We start from the raw sequence: 24,158 nt of genomic DNA, 5'->3' as shown, positions 1-24,158 counted from the left end.
TCAGAGAAGACTCTAAATTCTTTTATTTAACTGTAAGCAAGTAAGACTGCAACAGAATTTCTTTTGGTGTATGAATGCTCCCAACATGTTCTTAAACAACAGAAAAACATGGAATGCTCAATTCAATGGAGAATCAACCGGCGAAAGCATTTCAATAGAGTGAGAGAATCACAATGTTTCTGTTCTACTATAAGTAAATTATTTTAAAGTACATTTGACATTTTAAAGGTGTACAAATTCAGATGTTTTTGGAAACTTGAAAACCCACAGACAGAGTTTAGGAAGTCGAAGGCTGTGAACTTCCCTCCTTATTTAATCCATGCTTTGTTTTGCATTCCTCACAGGTAAGCAGGCAGTGCCTAAAATAGAAGCAAAAATGTTGGTTTGTACTAAAATAGAAGCAAAAATGTTGGTTTGACCCTGGAAGCTCTAGTCTGAACACAACATTATTTAGAGATTTTTTTAAAAGTTTTAATTGATGTATAGCTAATTTACAATGTTGTGTTAGTTTCTGGAGTACAGCAAAGTGATTCAGTTATATGTATACATACGTTTATATATATTCTTTTTCATATTCTTTTCCATTATGATTTATTACAGGATATTGAATATAGTTCCCTGTGCTATACAGTAAGACCTTGTTGTTTATCTATTTTATATATAGTAGTGTGTATCTGTGAATCCCAAACTCCCAATTTATCCCCGCCCCCTTTCCCCTTTGGTTACCATAAATTTGTTTTCTATGTCTGTAAGTCTGTTTCTGTTTTGTAAATAAATTCATTTGTATCATATTTTAGATTATTTAGAGGTATTTTCTATGCTAAAGTTCTCAAGCCTAATATTTTTCAGGAATTATCAGAGCTGTTTCTTGGTTTCAGACTCCCCGAATTTCTTCCACAAAAAGGCCATTAATGATTTTCCTGTCCAATGTTGTTTTCACCATGTTGTGCTGCATCTCAAACAGAATCCACTGTGACAAGTAAGGGCTCTTTAGAGAAACGTGTCCCCAACGCTAGTCTTATAATACCATGGTAGAAATAGCTATTATTTACTGAGCTCTCACTGAGTGTCATGAACAATCATTTCTATTCCTTACACCATCCCATGAAAAAAATTCTGATCACCATATTATACAAATGAGAAAACTGAAGATTTGAGAGTTTAAGAAACTTGTCCAAGGTTACGCAGCTTAGTAAGTTAGCAGTTAGAACCCCCTTTGATCCCAGCGACTCTTAACAGCAGAGGTAATGCCACTTACTCCACAGTCCTACTGCTTGTATCCCCTAATGAGAATCATGATTTATATTAATATAGTAAAGGCTCTGAGAAGTCCTGCAGTCAAGAGCCCTGGTTAAATTTGCGTAACCCCGTGACGGTAGAAGCTGTCTGCTGATCAAGGCATTCTTTAGAGACTTGTACAATGCTTTGAACATAGTAGGTACTTACTAAATGTTTGGTGAGCAAATGAAATAGGTAACCCAGATAAATCATAATTATTATTGAAGTTGAATAGCAACAACTCAAACTTTGAGTTTTTTTCAACATATGAATGTTAAAAACTATTTTAATATTGTAAATGGTGAATGATCTTTCATTTACTTTTTAATAATTATCTTTATTATAATCCCTTAATCAAACAGAGTACAGGGCTTCCCTGGCGGTGCAGTGGTTAAGAATCCACCTGCCAATGCAGGGGACACAGGTTCAAGCCCTAGTCCGGGAAGATCCCACATGCCGCAGAGCAACTAAGCCCGTGCGCCACGACTACTGAGCCCATGTGCCACAACTACTGAGCCTGTGCTCTAGAGCCCACGAGCCACAACTACTGAGCTCGTGTGCCTACAGCCCGTGCTCCGCAACAAGAGAAGCTACTGCAATGAGAAGCCCGCACACTGCAACAAAGAGTAGCCCCCACTCGCCGCAACTAGAGAAAGCCTGTGCGCAGCAACGAAGACCCAACGCGGCCAAAAATAAATAAATATATTTATTTTAAAAACCCCAAAAAAGCAGAGTACAAACCTGTTATGCCCTGGACCAAAACCAGCCCCACGCAGCTGACCTTCAAAGGAATGGAATTTACTCTGGCATACTCTTATGTATGATGCCTTTCCAAGGCCAAATCCCAAGATACCAGCAACTGTAAGAGCAGGTTAGGAAAGATAAATAATTTAAAGGTTTGGAATCTCCTCCATTAATGGTCTTCTCGAACTTTATTAACAGCAATAATTCTTATATCAAAAGTACCCTGATGAATCAATGAACAAAATCTCTGGGAATGAAGTTCCCTATTAAAGAGCAGTATTGGGAACTGGAGACTTTTGATCTCCTCAGTTTTGAACTGGAGGTAGAAGGGCTGGGATAGAGCAAGCAAGGGTGATGCCCAGACAGGGGCAGCCAGAGGGAGGCCCAACTGGCAAACAGATCTCTGAAGCCATGGGAGGGAGAGATGGGACTTGGGTTGTGGCTCTAGGTAGCCTCCAAATCACGGGGTAGGAGAGCCCCTTAATTTTCTTTATGGATCGGAGTATGGGGAGCTGCAGTCCATCTTGCATGTCAGGGAGGAAGGTCACGAGGCAGAACCATGGAAGACATTTTCAACCTGCTATTCTTGCTGGGAATAAGGTTTCAGGTCGTAAACCGGAATACGTCCTCTGTGTACGTAAAAGGTCTATGGATAACCAGTATAAGAAGGTGAAACCCTACGTTTATGGTAAATGTACTATTAGAAAGCCCTGATTTAAAAAAACTATTCATTTGTTACGTCCGTTATAGAAAATATTTGGAAAAGACTGGCCAAAAGAAGAAAATTAAAATCTCTCATGGAGCTATCATTCAGACTCTGCTGTTGATGTCCTCTTGTTATCCTGCCAGGCCCTCCTAGTTCATGCTTTAGAGGACTAAGGTGAAGTCCCTACTGCTCTGCTTCCCATCAGAAAGTATCAAACGAACTAAAAACTGCAAGGTGGCAAAAAAATGGAGACTGGTTTTTCAGAGAGTCAATACAGGCAATTTGGTTAACCTGGACATTCCTATCTCCAGTTGCTACAAACATCTTCTTTTTAAAAAATGAAACATTTTTTTGTCCTCTCCCGTTGCGGAGCACAGGCTCCGGACGCACAGGCTCAGTGGCCATGGCTCACAGGCCCAGCCACTCCGCGCCATGTGGGATCCTCCCGGACCGGGGCACGAACCCGTGTCCCCTGCATCGGCAGGCGGACTCTCAACCACTGCGCCACCAGGGAAGCTCAAAAAATGAAACTTTTTTTTTTCCTTTTATGACTTACGTGCAACTTTAGGCAATGATCCAAATCTTGGATTAGCTGCTAAATAACCTAAGAAGTAATGTATAAATGCATTATTATTTCATTTTATAACTTATTTAAATTTATAAAGTATAAGAAGTCTTCAGGGTTTAAGATATACACAGATTCTTAATCTAAAGAGATGATCTTAAAAGAGATAATTCAAATCTTGATTGAATTTAACTCTCAAATAGTAGTCATTTTTGGCAAGTAACAAGTAATGGCTTTAATGTATAGAAAAAGAACGTGAAACAGACAATTCATGATGTATTTAAAGATATCAAGGCAAGGTGGAGATAACAACTTAGTTCTAAGCAATTAGTCGTTGCCCCTTCCCTTTTAAAGTAACTCAACACAGAGTTTCAATTTAGAGATTCAGAGTATATATAATCACAATTTTATTTATTTATTTTTGTTTGTTGTTTTTAAGATTTTTTTAAATTAATTTTTATTGGAGTATGGTTGCTTATAATCACAATTTTAAAATGAAAGCATTTCCACCTATGGTGGGCAGAATAATGGATGTTCCTACAGATGTTCCCATCCCAATCCCTAGAAACTGTGAATATGTTACCTTACACAACAAAACGGAATTAGGGTGGAAAATGGAATTAAGGTGGCTAATCGGATGACTTTAAAATAGAGAGATTATCCTGCATTATTTGGGTGGGCCCAATGTAATCACGATGACCCCTGAATGTGGAAAAAGGATTCAGAGACAGAACCAGACAGACGGCAGTATGGGAACTTGGCTCCACGCTGCTGGCTCTGCAGACAGAGGAAGGGACCATGTGCCAAGGAATGTGGGTGGGTTCCAGAAGCTAGAAAGGGAAAGGAAGCCCTAGAGCCCCCAGAAAGGAATGCAGCCCTGCTGACACTTTGATTTCAGCTCAGAAAGACCCATTTTGGACTTCCGACCTTCAAGACTGCAAGCTAATAAATTTGTATTGTTTTCAGCCACTATGTTTGTGGAAATTTGTAGAAAAGTAATACACAACCTGGAAAAATATATTTGTACAGGGCTTCCCTGGTGGTGCAGTGGTTAAGAATCCGCCTGCCAATGCAGAGGACACAGGTTCGAGCCCTGGTCCAGGAAGATCCCACATGCTGCGGAGCAACTAGGACTGTGCACCACAGTTACTGAGCCTGCGCTCTAGAGCCCGTGAACCACAACTACTGAGCCCGTGTGCCACAACTACTGAGCCTGCGTGCCTAGAGGCCGTGCTCTGCAACAAGAGAAGCCACCACAATGAGAAGCCCGTGCACAGCAGCGAAGAGTAGCCCCTGCTCTCTGCAACTAGAGAAAGCCTGCATGCAGCAACGAAGACCCAATGCAGCCAAAAATAAATAAATATTTTTTAAAAAGAGAAAATAAAATAATTTTAAAAATATATTTTTGTACAGATGTAAGAGATGGTAGATTTTGAGCAAGTAGTTTAATATTCATAAAACATAATCCCTATACATAGATGTCATGGCCATATTTGTTTTTCTGTGTCAAAAATGTTCTGAAAAAGGCTTATCACTGACTAATATATTTCCACAAAAAGACCATCTTCAAGTTATAAAAATGAAATCATATTTAATAAATCAACTTTAAAGACAACAATAATACTGACCGAAATGAGATTCTTCTAGATATATGACATGTGGTCTTTCAGACCCCAAAAGAGCTAAACATCTTCCCTCATGTTTCCTGGGTACAAGTACTCTCTAAAATCCTAGTAATCAGCAGTGTTCAGTATAATGGGCTTCCACAGGGTCAGGTGCCTTCTTGCTGTCTGGGGACTAAGCAATGCTTATAGGTTCTCTGGCTGGATAGAGTCGGGGAGAAAAAAGAGGGCAAGGAACAAGGAATAGAGGGGAACAATGGACAGTGCTAAGAGGCACGGAGAGGTTATGTGGGTGACGCAGGGCGGCCGTCAGTCCTCATGATCTGCTGTACACGGGTGCCCCTCCTGAGGCAGATGCAGCCTCTCTCCAGGACAAATGGCTTGGTGTTCAGAGCTTGGGTGAATTTCAGCCCCATTTACTTCTTCCCTGGAGCACCCTTGTGCAGGGAAGTATCTGTCTAACCATATACCAAGGCCCTAGGAGACACAGGAACTCTGGTACAGAGACAGGCACTGCAATAGTTTCCTGGGGCTGCCGTAACAAATTACTACAAACTCAGTGGTTTAAAACAACACAGATTTGGGACTTGCCTGGCAGACCAGTAGTTAAGACTCTACGCTTCCACTACAGGGGGCACGGGTTTGATCCCTGGTCAGGGAACTAAGACCTCATGTAGCGCGGCCAAAAAAACCCCCCAAAAAACCCACACAAATTTAATACGTTACAGTTCTGGAGGTCAGCAGCTCAAAATGGGTCTCACTGGGTGTTTTAGTCCATTCGAGCTGCTATAACAAAATACCACAGATTGGGTGGCTTATAAAACAGCAGACATTTATTTCTCACTGTTCCGGATGCTGGAAGTCCAAGATCAGAATGCTGGCATGGTCGACTTCTCATTGTATCCTCACGTGGTGGAAGGGGCAGGGCCCTCTGTGGGGTCTCTTTTGTAAAAGCACTAACCGCCTTCATGAGCTCTCCACCCTCACGCCCTAATCACCTGCAAAGGCCCCACCTCCTAATAGCATCACCTTGGGCTTTAGAATTCCAATCTGTGAATTTGGGGTGGGCGGGGGAATACAAATATTCAGACCATAGTACAGGGCTACGTCAAGGCATCAACAGAGCTGCAAGCCCTTCTGAAGGCTCTAAGGTTTCTTCCTTTCCAGCTTCTGGAGGCCACTCATTGCTTGACTCATGGCCCCTTCCTCCATCTTCAAACTCAGGAATGTTGAGCTGAGTCTTTCTCATGCTGCCATCTCTCTGGTTCTGTCTTCTGATCCACTCTCACTTTCAAGGACCCTTCTGATTATATTGGGCCCATCTGGATTAATGACCTTAATTCCAACTGCAAATTTAATTTCTCTTTGTCATGGTCACTCATTCCGGGAAATAGGACATCTATGGGAGGGAGAGCTGGGGACGTAGGCTAGAAACAGGCAAAAGCCCGCATAAATAAATTCTTCACCAAAAAATAAATGCCAAGTACCAAAACCCGCCAGGAGGACCCCAGAAAACTGGATTCTCTTAAGTTAAACTATGTACCAAATACTGAATCTTACCATGGTGGACCAGTCCTTGGGTGACAAGCATGCTTACAAGAGAAAAAGGCAGAGCTGTAAAACAGAAACGCCCTTCAATATTGGTATTTTAAAACTTGGCCCCTCACCTAGAAGAATGAGGGAGAATTACTCTGAGTGTTTTCTCTTCCTGCTTTGGCAGTGAGATTTTAGTCATTTTTTATTTTACTAATTTGACAAATATTAAGCACCGCATGGAGAATTTTCTTGGGGTCTGCCCCAGGCACTCAACCTAATGCACAGCATTAATGTGACAAAACCTAGATCCCCTGCCACTCCGTCTCTGAGACCCACCATGCACCGGATTCGGATCACTACATACAACACAGGCATCTTCATGTGTGTGCGCTGAGCTGGGGAATTTGGGAGTTTCCATTCGCTATATATTTTGAAATTTTCAATCCTGCATGAAAGTTAAAAAAAGAGGACGATAAACTGCACACCCTATCTACTATAGTTCCCTGCTTTTCTCTTTTATGACATTTTGTCACACAATTTGGATACGTTTATTTTCTGAAGATTACTACATTCGAGGTAAACATGGGCCATGTTTAGAGATGATTTTTATCTCTAAACAGGCAAGTGAGTCCAGAAAAGGAAGTTTCTAGTTCTGTCAAAATGTGTCAAATGACTTCTTCCCAAAGCACAGAGAAGTGATAAAAAAAAATCGGTTGCTATTTGATTTGTCCTGGTTGCTAGCTCTTCCTAGTAACCAAGACAAATCAAGTAGCAACGAATTTTTCCACTCAGAGCTATCTACCTGATGGTAGGCAAATGGGCCATACTGAAATGTTAAACTACTAGGGCTTAAATAAATTACTCACTCATAAGTTGTCAGAAAATTTCTAGCAGCACAATCAATAAGAAGTAATGAACAGTGAACATCAACTTCTAAGGAGTGTTACTTCCAAAAACAACTGATACTGGATTTGAATGATTTAAGAAATCAAAATGAGTATTTCAAAGTAAAATTATCCCTATGCCAGCAATATTGGGACTATATCTATAGGCTCTATTATGACATTTTCAAGTGACAAGTCACGAATTTTTAAAATTAAACGGGACTTTAATGCACAGCCTCAGTTCACACCCTTGTCTCATATAAAGCGGGCCCAGAAAGAGGAAGAGACTTGGCAGAAAAGGTTACTTCAAGACATTGTAAGGGAAGTATTAACAGAATGCTGCCACTCTTCATTCATTCCACGAATATTTAATAGGTACTTTTTATATGTGAAGCAGTGTGCTTGGCTCTGGGAGGGAGCAATGAACCTGAACTTGATGAAGGTTAGAGTTCAGTGGAATTGTGGAAAGTCTACTCTTTCAAGAAATTCTAAATAACACTCTTGGTACACATTCTCGGTCACATGAAAGAAAGTGTTAGGTGTGCATCACTTTTTGCTAAGGGGGGTAAACAGCTCCTAAATCAGATATTATCCCTGACCTTAAAAGGGTCTCAATATGGACTTAAATTCCAAGCAGCCTCAGGTATCAGTGTCTTCAGGGAATTATGCAAAGTCCCTGCTCAAAAATAAATCAATACCATAATTCTAATACGATATTAGGCAGTTTATTGCAGCAAAAACAGTATTAACAAAGATTAAGAGGGATGCAATTACCTCTCTTCCAGAAACTTTCTTCTTGACATTCCCGGATAATCTTTGAAATCTCTGATTTGTGGATGTGCAGTTTTGATTTTGGACAAAACAACAGACTCTGCAAGGAAAGTTACGTGATGACGTGACTGAAATCATCAGAAGAGCATCTGCTCTGTCTTCCCTAGAGGAGGGCAAGGAGGTCTTTTCACTCTGGTCACACAGCGTGCGTTCTTTCCCGCTGCCAGCACTGTGCAATGGCCAGTTTCAGCCAGTGCTTTCCAGCTGTGAACGATGGATGGACTTAACCAAGAAAAGAATCACAGGTGGAGAAGCAGAGTGATTCAGTGACTAGTGAGCATGAAGCAGATACCTGGTCAGAATGCACTACTGCTGAGGTCACATTTTCTTTCTTACGTCCAGTCTCTGTCTATGCAGTCCCTGTCCCTGCAATGACACTCACTCCCTTTGCCTACCTGGTCTTCTTAAGACCCAGTTCAAGATCTCCTCCTGGGTGAAGAGAGAGACTTCCCCTACAGCATAATATTTACACATCTGGGATCTCACTCAGAGCAGTATTACAAGTTATCTATTTATAGATCTGTATTCCAATTTACCTATTTATACTTCTATAAGCATTTTTAGACCGTGAGAAACTATAGTCTAAAAAGCATCAGCAGACTGCTTTTTATTTTTCTACATACTTTACTTTTTATCTTAACAGTTTTTTTTAAACACATTTATAAATGGTCTGCACATAATATCTGGGGGAACTATTGATATGGTTGACATTATTTTTATGAGTTCTACAGTACTTTTTTTTATCATGTTGATGTGCTACGATCTGGACTAACTCCCATCTTTTATTATCCTCCCCTCTTGTAGGTATGTATGTGGTTATTCACTTACTCTCACCCACATTCTCCATCCTCGTTCTCTGCCCATCACCGCCATCCTGGGTGTTTAATGTGGATCTTTTGTTTGTATATATGCTTGCAAAATGTTCATTGTTTTGGGTGCCTGCAGTTTTTAATGCAAATGGCATTGTTTTATACATTTAGTTTTATTATTAATAATGTTTTCAACTCAGTTCTACACTTTTAAGATCTATCCATGTTGCTATATTTATCTAGTCCACTGTTTCTAACTGCGGCATGATTCTCCAGGACGCTTCTGAGTCCCCGTCTCCAAATGTCCCCTTACAGACCCACATGAGAACGCTTTTCAGATATGTATCTAGAAGTAAAATACAGGGCATGCATATTCCAGTTGAACAAAGTCTTGCGAGAGTGCTCTCCCCAATGGCTACACCAGCATCCACTCCCATCAGCAGCGTGTGAACGTTCCTCTATATGCCTAAGAACCGCATAAGAGCTAGTTAAGCTGGATTCCAAGCAGGTTAGAGTAAAGAAAGGATTTTGTAACACTTGGCATTATCCAGTTTTCTAAACTTTAACAGTCTAATAGGTATAAAGCAATATTTTATTGTCTGATAACTAATGTGTTTGAGCATCTCTATGTAGTCTTCAGCCAGACTGTCCTTCTCTGTTGAGGCAATCCCTGCAACTAGACCTCTGTTGTAATCTTTTCTTGTTCAGTGACTCATTAATTTTTTATTGTGGTAAAATACACATAACATAATAGTTACCATTTTATACATTTTTTCATCCTCTCATACACTTTATTTTTTTTTCATTTTATATTGGAACATAGTTGTTTTACAATGTTGTGTTTAACCATTTTAAAGTATACAATTCATGGCATTCAGTATATCTACGATGTGTGCAGCCATCACCGCTATCTAGTTCCAGAGCTTTTTCATCACCCCAAAAGGAAATTCCATACCCAGTAAGGAGTCTGTCCTCATTCCCTCCTCGCTCCAACTGCCTAGCAACCACTAATCTGCCTTTTGGATTTGCCTATTCTGGGTATTTGGTACAAACAATATCATACAGCATGTGACCTTTCGTGGCTGGCTTCTTTTCCTTTGCATAATGTTTTCAAGATTCACCCACGTGGTAACATGTATCTGTATTTCATTTCTTTTTATGGCTCAATAATATTCCATTGTATGAATATAACACATTTTGTGTCTCCATTCATCCACTGATGGACATTTGGATTGTTTCCACCATTGGCTATTGTGAATAATGCTGCTATGAACATTCCTGCACAAGTTTTTGTTTTCAGCTCTGCTGGGCCATACTGCAACTCTACGTTTAACTTTTTGAGTTTTGCACAGGAGCTGCACCATTTTCTAATCCCACCAACAATGTAGGAGATTTCCAATTTTTCCACATCCTTGTCAACATTTGTTATTTTCTGTTTTGTTTCTTTTTTTTGGCTCCGCCATCCGGCTTACAGGATCTTAGTTCCCTGACCAAGGACTGAACCCACGTGTTTTGTTTCTTTTTTTTAAATTAGCACTTTAAATGCTTTTAATATAAATTATTCAATTTATTTAAACTAAATAAACTAAATTCTTTCTGTTTTTGACTGTGGTCATGCTAGTGATTGTGAAATGGTGGTTTTGATTTGTATTTCCTTCATGACTAATGACATTGAGCATCTTTTCATCTGAATATTGGCTATTTATATATCTTCTTCGGAGAAACACCTATTCAAGCCCTTTGCTCATTTTTCAATTGGGCTGTCTTTTTGTTATTGAGTTGTAAGAGCTTTTTATATACTCTGGATACTAGACCCTTTTCAGATATATGATTTGTAAATAATTTTTCCCGTTCTGTGGGTGGTTCATTTGTTTCTTAGAAACAAATTTTATTTAATTTTTTCCTTAAGTCACACTGCTATTTCTTTGTTTGTGAATTACTTATGTAGGTCCTCTGCCATTCATCTCTTGGAGTTTTAGTGTTTTTCTTGTTGAGGTGCAGTTCCATGGCTTTTGAAGTTCACCTTGCTGATTTTGCAAATGTTCTTTTTTGACTCTTTGTTTGTAGTAGATGTCAATGTGAATGGTGATCACTATTCCCTGAGCACTCGCACACAGGCCAGGCACTGTGCCAAGCACTTTACGTGCATGATGGTGACATGCAAGGATCCTGTGGCACCTGTGCCTTCAGAGCTCTACAAACAGCCCAAGCAGGCAACCTACCTCTTCTTCCTCTACAACTCCCCATAGCACAGCACACGTTAGTGGTGGTCAGGGTGAGTCACAGTGACCAGGGAAGAATCTGGTCACCACTTACGTTAGCTCAGCAAGCACTCTTCCTCATCCCAGTGCAAATACTTCTTCTTGGTTCTGCCTGTGGCTGCGGCAGAAATAAGCAACACCTCCCTCCCTCTCCTCCCACGAAACACACACACATACACACATCCATGGGCAGGGACCCCAACTATCACAACTGCTGTGAGTCCTGCAGTCAAGACTGAAGCTGCTGCAGTGTCACCAGGGAGCTCTGGTGATCCTTTTCGGTAGAACCATAAATGTTTTACGGATCTCCATTTCACAAAGGCAACTTGGGTGTCTAAATTCCTTATGATGTGATATCATTTGTCTATTTGCCTCTCCTAAACTTTGCTCCTTAAATATCATCTCCTCCATAACCCATTTTTAGCTTGAAAAGGTTGACTCCAGAGAACATGAACTCTACTATCCCATCACAATACTTTCTCTTTTCTTCACTTATGTGTCCCCGAAACAAACAGTATTCATTCTCAAGAAGTTGAAAAACTGTGTCCCTGTTAACACTGGGGTTCTCAATCTGATGCCTAATTTAGTAGTTAAGGACTCTGCCATCCCAAACAGGAACACCTGTCAGCAGCATAGCCTTAGTATGATTAGCCTTGATAACAGAAATGAAAAAACATGCATCCTGTAGCATTCTGTGAGATTCCATTAAGAGTTTTGTTCTGGTAAAGGAAACCTCTTCAGTCACTGACAACCTATGGAAGAGTTAGTTAAGCTGAATTCTACACAGGGAAGAGTAAAGAAAGGATTTTGTAAATAATTGAAAAGGCTCCTTTTCAAGGCAGCCAAAAACACACTTTCCTTCCCCATTCTATTTTCCCTGAACCCATCCTACAAAGCGCCAGACAGAAAAAACTAAGATGACTGATCAAGGATGAGGTTTAAGGGAAGTCCTGTATGATGTTCCTCTTTCGATGGCAGACTTTCAAATTAGAAATATACCTGCTTGCTTGGTGGTGGCAAATGGGGACCTTTATCTTGGTGTTCATGCGTAGACACTGAAGCCATGATGACTTTGTCTTTGCTTCTCTTCTAGTTGAGTGGACTCAGCTTCCTCATTTGACCCGATGTCTAAGGAAAGTAGAAGAGAGTCACCATGCCGTGACTGACATTTATGTCAACCGTAAAAACACCCTTAGGATCAACTCCCCTATTTGGCGAACTTATTTTCATTTTGTCATTCACCTTCATCTCCAGCCACCTGCAAACTCACTTTCTAATGCTCCTCCTCTACCAACACACACACATTAACTGACTAATGGTGACAGATCAGAGGAAGAGTGGAGTGAGATGTCACCTGAGGCACCGTGAAATGTTTTATGAACTATAAACTGTCATCAAAAAATTTCAATTCATAACAAGGTCATTAGCTACACAAATATTTACTGTCTATTATGTGCCAGGCCAAGGGATACAAAGGATAAGACAAAATCAGTGCTAAAGGAACTTACAGGGGAAGACAGACAAGTCAGCAGTTACACAACATGCAAAGGGCTTCCCTAGAGGCATGCACACGGTGCTAAGGAAGAAAGGCTTGTTCTCTCTGGTCAGGTCTGAAGACACCAAAGACCAAGATTCCTGAGCTTTCAAGAGGGTCTGTGGGGCTACTGGAACGTCACGCCGGCCTCTGCTACAAGAGGCTCACCCTGCATTCCGTACCCCTCCCTCCCCGCCAGCCTGAGTGAGCCAGAGCCCGCGAATCAGCTGCTACTTTAACCCCATCTTGTCTGAGCCAAGAACAGATGCCCTCAGGCGACCTGCATGCAGAGGCGGGGCCAAATCCAAAGCTGAACCCCAGGAGCTGTGCAAACAAAGAAGAGAAAGGGAAATCTCTCCCAGCAGCCTCAGAAGCAGTGGATTAAATCTCCACAATCAACTTGATGTACCCTGCATCTCTGGAATACCTGAATAGATAATGAATCATCCTAAATTGAGAAGGTGGACTTTGGGGGCAACTGTAGACTTGGGGTTTGCTTTTTGCATCTAATTTGTCTCTGATTTTATGTTTATCTTAGTTTAGTATTTAGAGTTCATTATCACTGGAAGATTTGTTTATTGATTTCGCTGCTCTCTTTTTTTTTAATATATATATTTTTTCCTTTTTCTCTTTTTGTGTGTATGTGTATGCTTCTTTGTGTGATTTTGTCTGTATAGATTTGCTTTTACCATTTGTCCTAGGGTTCTGTCTGTCCGTTTTTTTGTTTGTTGTTGTTTTTATAGTATACGCTTGTTATTGTTGGTGGATTTGCACTTTGGTTTGGTTGCTCTCTTCTTTCTTCTTTTTAATTACTTTTTAATTTTTAATAATTTTCTTTATTTTTTATTTTAATAACATTATTTTATTCTTTCTTTCTTTCTTACTCTCTTTCAATCTTTCTTTCTTTCTCCCTTTTGTTCTGAGCCATGTGGCTGACCGGTGCTCTGGCCGCGTGTCAGGCCTGTGCCTCTGAAGTGGGAGAGCTGAGTTCGGGACATTGGTCCACCAGAGACCTCCAGGCTGCACATAATATCAAACGGTGAAAGCTCTCCGCGAGATCTCCATCTCAACGCTGACCCAGCTCCACTCAACAACCAGCAAACTACAGTGCTGGACGCCCTATGCCAAACAACTAGCAAGACAGGAACATAACCCCACCCATTAGAAGAGTCACTGCCTAAAATCATAATAAGGCCACAGACACCCCAAAACACACCACCAGACATGGTCCGGCCCACCAGAAAGACAAGATCCTGCCTCATCCACCAGAACACAGGCACCAGTCCCCTCCACCAGGAAGCCTACACAACCCACTGAACCAAACTTACCCACTGCGGGCAGACACAAAAAACAGGAACTACGAACCTGCAGCCTGCAAAACAGAGACCTCAAACACAGTAAGTTAAGCAAAATGAGAAGACAGAGAAACACACAGCAGATGAAGGAGCAAGGTAAAAACCCAAGAGGACAAACAAATGAAGAGGAAATAGGCATTCCACCTGAAAAAGAATTCAATGTAGTGATAGTAAAGATGATCCAAAATGTTGGAAATAGAATGGAGAAAATATAAGAAACATTTAACAAGGACCCAGAAGAACTAAAGAGCAACCAAACAATGATGAACAGCACAATAAATGAAATTAAAAATTCTCTAGAAGGAATCAATAGCAGAATAACTGAGGCAGAAAATGGATAGTGAGCTGGAAGATGAAATAGTGGAAATAACTACTGCAGAGCAGAATAACGAAAAAAGAATGAAATGAATTGAGGACAGTCTCAGAGACCTCCGGGACACCATTAAATGCAACAACATTCGAATTATAGGGGTCTCAGAAGAAGAAGAGAAAAAGAAAGGGACTGAGAAATTCTTGAAGAGGTTATAGTTGAAAACTTCCCAAAATAGTCAATCAAGTCCAGGAAGCACAGAGAGTCCCATACAGGATACATCCAAGGAGAAACACGCCAAGACACAGATTAATCAAACTATCAAAAATTAAATACAAAGAAAAAATATTAAAAGCAGCAAGGGAAAAACAACAAATAACATACAAGGGAATCCCCATAAAGTTAACAGCTGGTGTTTCAGCAGAAACTCTACAAGCCAGAAGGGAGTGGCAGGACATATTTAAAGTGATGAAAGGGAAAAACCTACAGCCAAGATTACTCTACCCAGCAAAGATCTCATTCAGATTCAATGGAGAAATTAAAACCTTTACAGACAAGCAAAAGCTAAGAGAATTCAGCACCACCAAACCAGCTCTACAACAAATGCTAAAGGAACTTCTCTAGGCAGGAAACACAAGACTTACAGTAAAAGACCTACAGTAACAAACCCAAAACAATTAAGAAAATGCTAATAGGAACATACATATTGATAACTACCTTAAATGTAAATGGATTAAATGCTCCAACCAAAAGACATAGACTGGTTGAATGGATACAAAAACAAGAGCCATATTTATGGTGCCTACGAGAGACCCACTTCAGACCTAGGGACACATACAGACTGAAAGTGAGGGAATGGAAAAAGATATTCCATGCAAATGGAAATCAAAAGAAAGCTGAGTAGCAATCCTCATATCAGATAAAATAGACTTTAAAATAAAGACTATTACAAGAGACAAAGAAGGACACTACATAATGATCAAGGGATTAATCCAAGAAGAAGATACAACAACTGTAAATATTTATGCATCCCACATAGGAGCACCTCAATATATAAGGCAAATGCTAACAGCCATAAAAGGGGAAATTGAGAGTAACACAATCATAGTTGGGGACTTTAACACCCCACTCTCACCAATGGACAGATCATCCAAAATGAAAATAAATAAGGAAACACAAGCTTTAAATGATACATTAAACAAGATGGACTTAATTGATATTTATAGGACATTCCATCCAAAAACAACAGAATACCCTTTCTTCTCAAGTGCTCATGCAACATTCTCCAGGACAGATTATATCTTGGGTCACAAATCAAGCCTTGGTAAATATAAGAAAACTGAAATCATATGAAGTACCTTTTCCGACCACAAGGCTATGAGACTAGATATCAATTACAGGAAAAAAATCTGTAAAAAATACAAACACATGGAGGCTGAACAATACACTACTTAATAAACAAGAGATCACTGAAGAAATCAAAAAGGAAATAAAAAAATACCTAGAAACAAATGACAATGAGAACATGATGATCCAAAACCTACGGGATGCAGCAAGAGCAGTTCTAAGAGGGAAGTTTATAGCAATACAAGCCTACCTCAAGAAACAAGAAAAATCTCAAATAAACAACCTAACCTTACACCTAAAGCAATTAGAGAAAGAAGAACAAAAAAACCCCAAAGTTAACAGAAGGAAAGAAATCATAAAGATCAGATCAGAAATAAATGAAAAAGAAATGAAGGAAACAAGAGCAAAGATCAATAAAACTACAAGATGGTTCTTTGAGAAGATAAACAAAATTGATAAACCATTAGCCAGACTCATCAAGAAAAAAAGGGAGAAGACTCAAATCAATAGAATTAGAAATGAAAAAGAGGAAGTAACAACTGACACTTCAGAAATACAAAGGATCATGAGAGATTACTCCAAGCAACTCTATGCAAATAAAATAGACAACCTGGAAGAAATGGACACAGTCTTAGAAAGGCACAACCTTTCGAGACTGAACCAGGAAGAAATAGAAAATATAAACAGACCAATCACAAGCACTGAAATTGAGATTTTGATTAAAAATCTTCCAACAAACAAAAGCCCAGGACCAGATGGCTTCACAGGTGAATTCTATCAAACATTTAGAGAAGAGCTAACACCTATCCTTCTCAAACTCTTCCAAAATATAGCAGAGGGAGGAACACTCCCAAACTCATTCTATGAGGTCACCATCACCCTGATACCAAAACCAGACAAAGAGGTCACAAAGAAAGAAACTACAGGCCAATATCACTGATGAACATAGATGCGAAAGTCCTCAAAAAAATACTAGCAAACAGAATCCAACAGCACATTAAAAGGATCATACACCATGATCAAGTGGGGTTTATTCCAGGAATGCAACGATTCTTCAATATACGCAAATCAATCAATGTGATACACCATATAACAAATTGAAGGAGAAAAACCGTATGATCATCTCAATAGATGCAGAAAAAGCTTTTGACAAAATTCAACACCCATTTATGATTAAAAAAAAAACAAACCAGAAAATAGGCATGGAGGGAAATTACCTCAACATAATAAAGGCCATATATGACAAACCCACAGCCAACATCGTTCTCAATGGTGAAAAACTGAAATCATTTCCACTAAGATCAGGAACAAGACAAGTTTGCCCACTCTCACCACTATTATTTAACACAGTTTTGGAAGTTTTAGCCACAGCAATCAGAGAAGAAAAAGAAATAAAAGGAATCCAAATCGGAAAAGAAGAAGTAAAGCTGTCACTGTTTGCCAATGACATGATAGTATACATAGAGAATCCTAAAGATGCTACCAGAAAACTTCTAGAGCTAATCAATGAATCTGGTAAAGTACAGGATACAAAATTAATGCACAGAAATCGCTTGCATTCCTATACACTAATGATGAAAAATCTGAAAGAGAAATTAAGGAAACACTCCCATTTACCACTGCAACAAAAAGAATAAAATACCTAGGAATAAACCTACCTAAGGAGACAAAAGACCTGTATGCAGAAAACTATAAGACACTGATGAAAGAAATTAAATATGATACTAACAGATGAAGAGATATACCATGTTCTTGGATTGGAAGAATCAACATTGTGAAAATGACTATACTACCTAAAGCAATCTACAGATTCAATGCAATCCCTATCAAACTACCAATGGCATTTTCCACAGAACTAGAACAAAAAATTTCACAATTTGTACAGAAACACAAAAGACCCCCGAATAGCCAAAGCAATCTTGAGAAAGAAAAACAGAGCTGGAGGAATCAGCCTCCTGGACTTCAGACTATACTACAAAGCTAGAGTAATCAAGACAGTATGGTACTGGCACAAAAACAGAAATATAGATCAATGGAACAGGATAGAAAGCCCAGAGATAAACCCACGCACATACGGTCACCTTATCTTTGATAAAGGAGGCAAGAGTATACAATGGAGAAAAGACAGCTTCTTCAATAAGTGGTGCTGGGATAACTGGACAGCTACATGCAAAAGAATGAAATTAGAACACTCCCTAACACCATACACAAAAGTGAACTCAGAATGGATTAAAGACCTAAATGTAAGGCCAGACACTATAAAACTTAGAGGAAAACATAGGCAGAACACTCCATGACATAAGTCACAGCAGGATCCTTTTTGACCCGCCTCCTAGAGAAATGGAAATAAAAACAAAAATAAACAAATGGGACCTAATGGAACTTAAAAGCTTTTTCACAGCAAAGGAAACCATAAACAAGACGAAAAGACAACCCACAGAATGGGAGAAAATATTTGCAAGCGAAGCAACTGACAAAGGATTAAACTTCAAAATATACAAACAGCTCATGCAGCTGGGTATCAAAAAAAACAACCCAATCCAAAAATGGGCAGAAGACCTAAATAGACATTTCTCCAAAGAAGATATACAGATTGCCAACAAACACATGAAAGAATGCTCAACATCACTAATCACTAGAGAAATGCAAATCAAAAGTACAATGAGGTATCACCTCACACCAGTCAGAATGGCCATCATCAAAACATCTACAAACAATAAATGGTGGAGAGGATGTGGAGAAAAGTGAACCCTCTAGCACTGTTGGTGGGAATGTAAATTGATACAGCCACTATGGAGAACAGTAAGAAGGTTCCTTAAAAAACTAAAAATAGAACTACCATACGACCCAGCAATCCCACTACTGGGCATATACCCTGAGAAAACCATAATTCAAAAAGAGTCATGTACCACAATATTCATTGCAGCTCTCTTCACGATAGCCAGGACATGGAAGCAACCTAAGTGTCCATCGACAGATGAATGGATAAAGAAGATGTGGCACATATATACAATGGAATATTACTCAGCCATAAAAAGAAACGAAATTGAGTTATTTGTAGTGAGGTGGATGGATATAGTTTGTCATACAGAGTGAAGTAAGTCAGAAAGAGAAAAACAAATACCGTATGCTAACACATGTATATGGACTCTAAAAAAAAAAAAGGTTCTGAAGAACCTAGGGGCAGGACAGGAATAAAGACGTAGACACAGAGAATGGACTTGAGGACACGGGGAGGGGGAAGGGTAAGCTGGGACGAAGTGTGAGAGTGGCATGGACATATCTACACTACCAAATGTAAAATAGATAGCTAGTGGGAAGCAGCCACATAGCACAGGGAGGTCAGCTCAGTGCTTTGTGACCAGGTAGAAGGGTGGGATAGGGAGGGTGGGAGGGAGGGAGATGCAGGAGGGAAGAGATATGGGGATATATGTATACGTATAGCTGATTCACTTTGCTATAACGTGGAAACTAACACACCATTGTAAAGCAATTATACTCCAATAATGATGCTAAAAAAAAAAAAAAAAAAAGAGGGCAGGAAGACCAATTTGGAAGGTGCTATAGTATCCCAGGCAAGGATGTGAAGAGACCTGAACCAAGACCCTTGTGGGAAGGCTAGAGATGATAAATTTGTATCTGGAAATATTGGATTTGGGTGCCTTGTGGGCATACATTGCAATTAGCCAGTAGGGATTAGAATATTTGAGGATTTGGGTCTGGAGTTAACAGATTAGGGGTAGTCTAGAAAGATCAGTTTGGGAGTTGCCATCATTGAGATGATAGGTAAAGTAGGAAACATCAATAAAATTGTCTAAAACGAGTACTGGAAAATGTGAACACTGAGGCCAAGGGAATACCAACAAGAGGGAAAAAAAAAAAAAAGCCAAGGAGATGACTGAGAAAGAATAGCTGATACAAAGGAGAGGGAGTTTCTGAAGGAGGATTGTGAATCATTGGTGTCACATGGCTGAGAAAAGTGATTTCGCAACAATGGGCATAGTCCAGGGGGACCACGCGCTACCGCACCACCTGCCCCGCCAATGGCCAATGCACTCTGCAGATCCGCACTCCATGACAACCACTGATTTCCATGCAAAATGAACCTCTCATCATACACAATTCTGTTTCCTACTAAGCTGCCAGAAATACAAGCCAAGGGGACCCGTACTTGTACTAAGTTTCACTTTCAGCACCTAATGTTACTGTAGAGGCAGCGTGATGCCCTAGGGTAGAAAGACCTGCTTTCAGATCCTGACTCTACTCTTTGCTAGCCCTTGCTTTGGGGCAAGTGACTTAAAGTGCCTGTGCCTCAGCTTTCTCACCTGCTAAGTGCAGGTGATGGACCTTGATGGGCTGTTGCAAAGAAGAGGGATGAGGTCCATAAGCATTAGCTCAGCACAAGCACACAGTGAGTGTGTGAGCAGTAAAGGGCAGCTGTCAAAGCTCCGGGCGCTCTATTTCTTGAGGACCTCCAGGAAGTGTTTGCTGACCTAAGGCCAAATTAGAGTATCTTTGCCTAGTTAGGCCATTGCCTCAAATCTGGAAGCAAAGATACCACAACACAGCTTTGGTGGTCAAGTCCCCTCACACCCAATTAGTCACTGGTCCACATCTAAGCAGGCCTTCTCAGGGTCTCGCCTTCCGGGTGCAGCCCTCACCCCATGCCCAGGTCTGGTTTGGGGTCCCTCTGCTTCCTCCGTTGTTGGCGGCGGCAGGAGTGCTGACAGGTGGGCAGTGGGAGGGAGGCGCTCAGCAGGATGGGGGTGGGGGCGTGTGATCGGCCCCACAGGCACAGGGGGGTCACTGCACTTTCTGGTAGGGGAGCGCCGGCGGGGATATTTTTTTGAGGCGGGGGGGCCGGGATCAGCCTGCAGGAATCCGCCGCCATCCCAGGGTCGCGGCTGGAGCCCGGGCCAGCGAGGAGCGGTTGGAAGAGGCGATGCTAGGCCAAGTACCTCCGTCCTGAGGACCCCAGAAGTAATGCGGGCAGAGGAGGCCATCCCCTCTCGCCATCCCTTCCGCTGTCACCGCCCCGCCCCCCCCCAGGCGGGCTCATACGCGGGGCTGAGAATCGCCTCAGAGGCCGCGTCTCAGACGCCCGCCCAGCAGAGCTCGCCTCCCCGCGCGGCCGCCGCTGTAGCCCGGATGCTCCCGCCTCCCCGGCGCCCGCGCCCGTCCCTGGCGACCACCCCGGGGCCCGTGGTCCCCTTACCGCGCTCGCTCCCGGGACCTCGCCTGTGCTCGGTGAGCTTCCCTCTGCCTCTTTCTTCCTTTTGCTCCGGCCCCAGCGGCGCACCGCCCCTCGCTTCCTCACGTGAGTCACTCAGCAAGTGCACCCCATCCCCCATCCTGCTGTCTCTGATGGTGGCCTCACACCTATGCCCAAGTGCCCAAGCTGAAACCCGGCTGTTGCTAGAATCTCCCACCCCACCTCCAGGTCTTGTCCTGACACCTGGTAGATTCTTTTGCCTTTCAAATAACTCCTTTCTTCCCAACAAAAACAGCGACAGCTATTTATTGAACACCCTCCCTGGGCCAGGAGGCTACATCCTGCAGCCTGTTTTTTCTTTTTTTGAGGTGTAATTGACATATAACATTATATTCGATATTTGTATACATAACAATTCGATATTTGTATACATTGCAAAATGATCACACAATATGTCTAGTTCACATTTTTCACTATATGTAGTTATCAAAAAAAGTCAGCCCCCCAGCCTTGGGATGAGGACTTTCTCGTTTTTATTTTCGGTACGCAGGCCTCTCACTGTTGGCGGCTTCTCCCGTTGCGGAGCACAGGCTCCGGACGCGCAGGCTCAGCGGCCATGGCTCACGGGCCTAGCCGCTCCGCGGCATGTGGAATCTTCCCGGACCGGGGCACGAACCCGTGTCCCCTGCATCGGCAGGCAGACTCTCAACCACTGCGCCACCAGGGAAGCCCAGGGTGAGCACTTTTAAAATCTACTTTCTTAGCAACTTTCAAATATGAAATATAGTATTAGTAACTATAGTTGCCGTGCTGTGCATTACATCCCTGTGACTTAACTTATTTTATAATTGGAATTTTGCCCCTTTGACCCCCTTCACCCATTTTGCCCATCCTTATGCAATCCTTCCTACAGCTCTTCAGGGTGAGTACTGTTACCTGCATTTTATGGACTAGGCAACTGGGTTGTGCAAGACCACACTGGGAGCTTGGAGTCAAAGCGTGGTCAACATGGCTCCCAAGCGTTCTCTTTCCGTTGTTCCTTGTCCATGTCCTCCCCGTTCCTGCCACTCCCAACCTCTACACATAGGGGGAGCTGCTGGGTGCTTTTACTACCTGTATCACTCACCCCAACCTCAGCTGCGATTGCTCCCTGACATGCCACTGGGACTCCTGGAGTGTGCTGAGTTGGAAGAGAGAAGTGTGGATCACTGGAAGGCCCTCATCATTTCTCATCTTTTCTTCCTGGCCTAATTTTGGTCTCTACTTCTCTGGCCTCAGCCCCCTTGCTGGCCCCTCTGCCATCCACCTTGCCTTCCTTCTGTTCCTTGAGTTCACCCAGCTCTTCCCACCTGAGGCCTGGCATGGAGCCTCCCCCTGTCTGGACTCCTTTCCCCATCAGTCTTGTCCTGGCTTTTTCCTACTTATCCTTCTCTGACTCTTCCTCAGGAGGACCTTCCCCAGCCCCAACCCAGCCTAAAGTGGGTCTTCCTTCTCCTCATTCATAGCTCTTATCATGAGTTGTTGTTATATACCTCTTAGTGTGCTTATTCCTTTAAAACCTGTTCCTCCTGCCTCAATGTCATTTTCATGAAGTACAGAAAAAGACAGTGTCTGTTTTGCCCACCATTGTGTACTTAGCATCTCATGTTTGGAGGGGCCCAGTAAAGAGCTGCTGAAAGAACGAATGAATCAGTGAGCCTGTGTTCAAAGGCTGCCTGTCAAGATACTGTTGTTTTGGGCAGAATCTGTGTTCCCCCCAGTACATCCCCCAGACCACGTTCCTCCATGTGATTCACCGCTTTCTTTTCACTCCCACTTGCCCCTCCAAATGAAAGGGGATACAGTTCCATTGCTAATTTTACTTTGTATTACCGGAAGTCAGAAATAACCCTCTGCCACTTCATGGTCTAAAAAGAAGAGATTTATGATTGGTTTTGTTATAAAAATGAACAGCTCTCCGTTACACCGAAGTTTATCTTCTGACAAACATGCTACGGGCAATTGTCCTTTTAACCTCTTGATACAATAAAGTCTATGTCCCCACCCTCATTTCCACCAGAATGTTTTTGTTGATGGTCTTAAATAACTAGAAGTTACCAATATGCAATGTGTATTATGTGAGTTCATCACTTGCTACTGGTTGGACAAATCTGAGGTGCCCATGTATTGTTCTAGGCACTTTCAGAGATAAAAGAGAAAAGACAGGGGTCCCTCCAACAAAGGATTGATCACTTCCCAAAGAATGAGGATAAAATAAAATATCCTTGGCCCTAGAAGTAGATAACACTGAACAGAGCCTTTCTTATTATTTAATTTTATTTTTAAAAAAAAAATTTTTTTTAAAGCTTTTTTTTTTTAATTAATTTATTTATTTTTTGTCTGTGTTGGGTCTTCATTTCTGTGCAAGGGCTTTCTCTAGTTGCAGCAAGCGGGGGCCACTCTTCATCGCGGTGCGCGGGCCTCTCACTGTTGCAGCCTCTCTTGTTGTGGAGCACAGGCTCCAGACGCGCAGGCTCAGTAGTTGTGGCTCACGGGCCTAGTTGCTCCACGGCATGTGGGATCTTCCCAGACCAGGGCTCAAACCCGTGTCCCCTGCATCGGCAGGCAGATTCTCAAACACTGCGCCACCAGGGAAGCCCTAAAAAATTTTTTATTGAAATACAGTTCATTTACAATGCTGTAAGCAGAGCCTTTCTTAGGCAGTGCTTCAGCAGCCTCAGGATCATGATCACAAAGTTGATGGTCGCTGGCTAATGCTATGAAAAATGTGGCTGATTTAGATAGTGCCAAAACGTTCGTGGCTGGCTGCAGCTTGAAAAATTTCCATAGCCCCACACTATCCTCAGGAAAGATCCCAATTCATCAGCAGGGCCCTGCAGGGTTCAGCTCCTGCCTGTCTCTTCAGCGCATCGATCTTTGGCCCTCTAGCCCTACAGAGTGACTGAAGTTTTCCCTTCTCATGCTTTTGCATGTGCTAGAGCTTCAGCTTCTCTACCCCTCTCTCACTCATTCTTTTTTTTTTTTTTGATGGAAGTATAGTTGAGGTACAATATTATATCTTACAGGTGTACAAAATAGTGATTCACAATTTTTAAAGTTTATACTCCATTGATAGTTATTATAAAATATTGGCTATATTCCCTGTGTTGTACAATGTATACTTG

General features: G+C 41.7%; 1 protein-coding gene across 5 annotated transcripts; it reads right to left on the bottom strand.

Annotated features, from left to right (window-relative positions):
- Positions 1-21,097, bottom strand: OCIAD2 (OCIA domain containing 2). 5 transcript variants are annotated; one of them, XM_027102990.1, is made up of 7 exons: positions 20,998-21,097; positions 12,236-12,364; positions 8,110-8,206; positions 6,476-6,529; positions 3,285-3,332; positions 2,020-2,137; positions 1-359 (listed from the first exon to the last, which is right to left on the bottom strand). In XM_027102990.1, the coding sequence occupies exons 2-7, from the start codon at positions 12,299-12,301 to the stop codon at positions 278-280; spliced, it is 465 nt and encodes a 154-aa protein (XP_026958791.1). In that variant the 5' UTR covers positions 12,302-12,364; positions 20,998-21,097; the 3' UTR covers positions 1-277. The 5 variants fall into 5 exon arrangements, with proteins under 5 accessions (XP_026958791.1, XP_026958792.1, XP_026958794.1 ...); XM_027102991.1 differs by lacking the exon at positions 20,998-21,097 and adding an exon at positions 14,099-14,120; XM_027102993.1 differs by lacking the exon at positions 2,020-2,137.
- Between the last annotated feature and the right edge of the window lie 3,061 nt (positions 21,098-24,158).

Source organism: Aethalodelphis obliquidens, unplaced genomic scaffold, assembly GCF_003676395.1.
Source record: "Aethalodelphis obliquidens isolate GAN/ISIS:26980383/991018 unplaced genomic scaffold, ASM367639v1 scaffold6, whole genome shotgun sequence".
NCBI lineage: Eukaryota > Metazoa > Chordata > Mammalia > Artiodactyla > Delphinidae > Aethalodelphis > Aethalodelphis obliquidens.
This window is presented reverse-complemented; position numbering and strand designations above follow the sequence as displayed.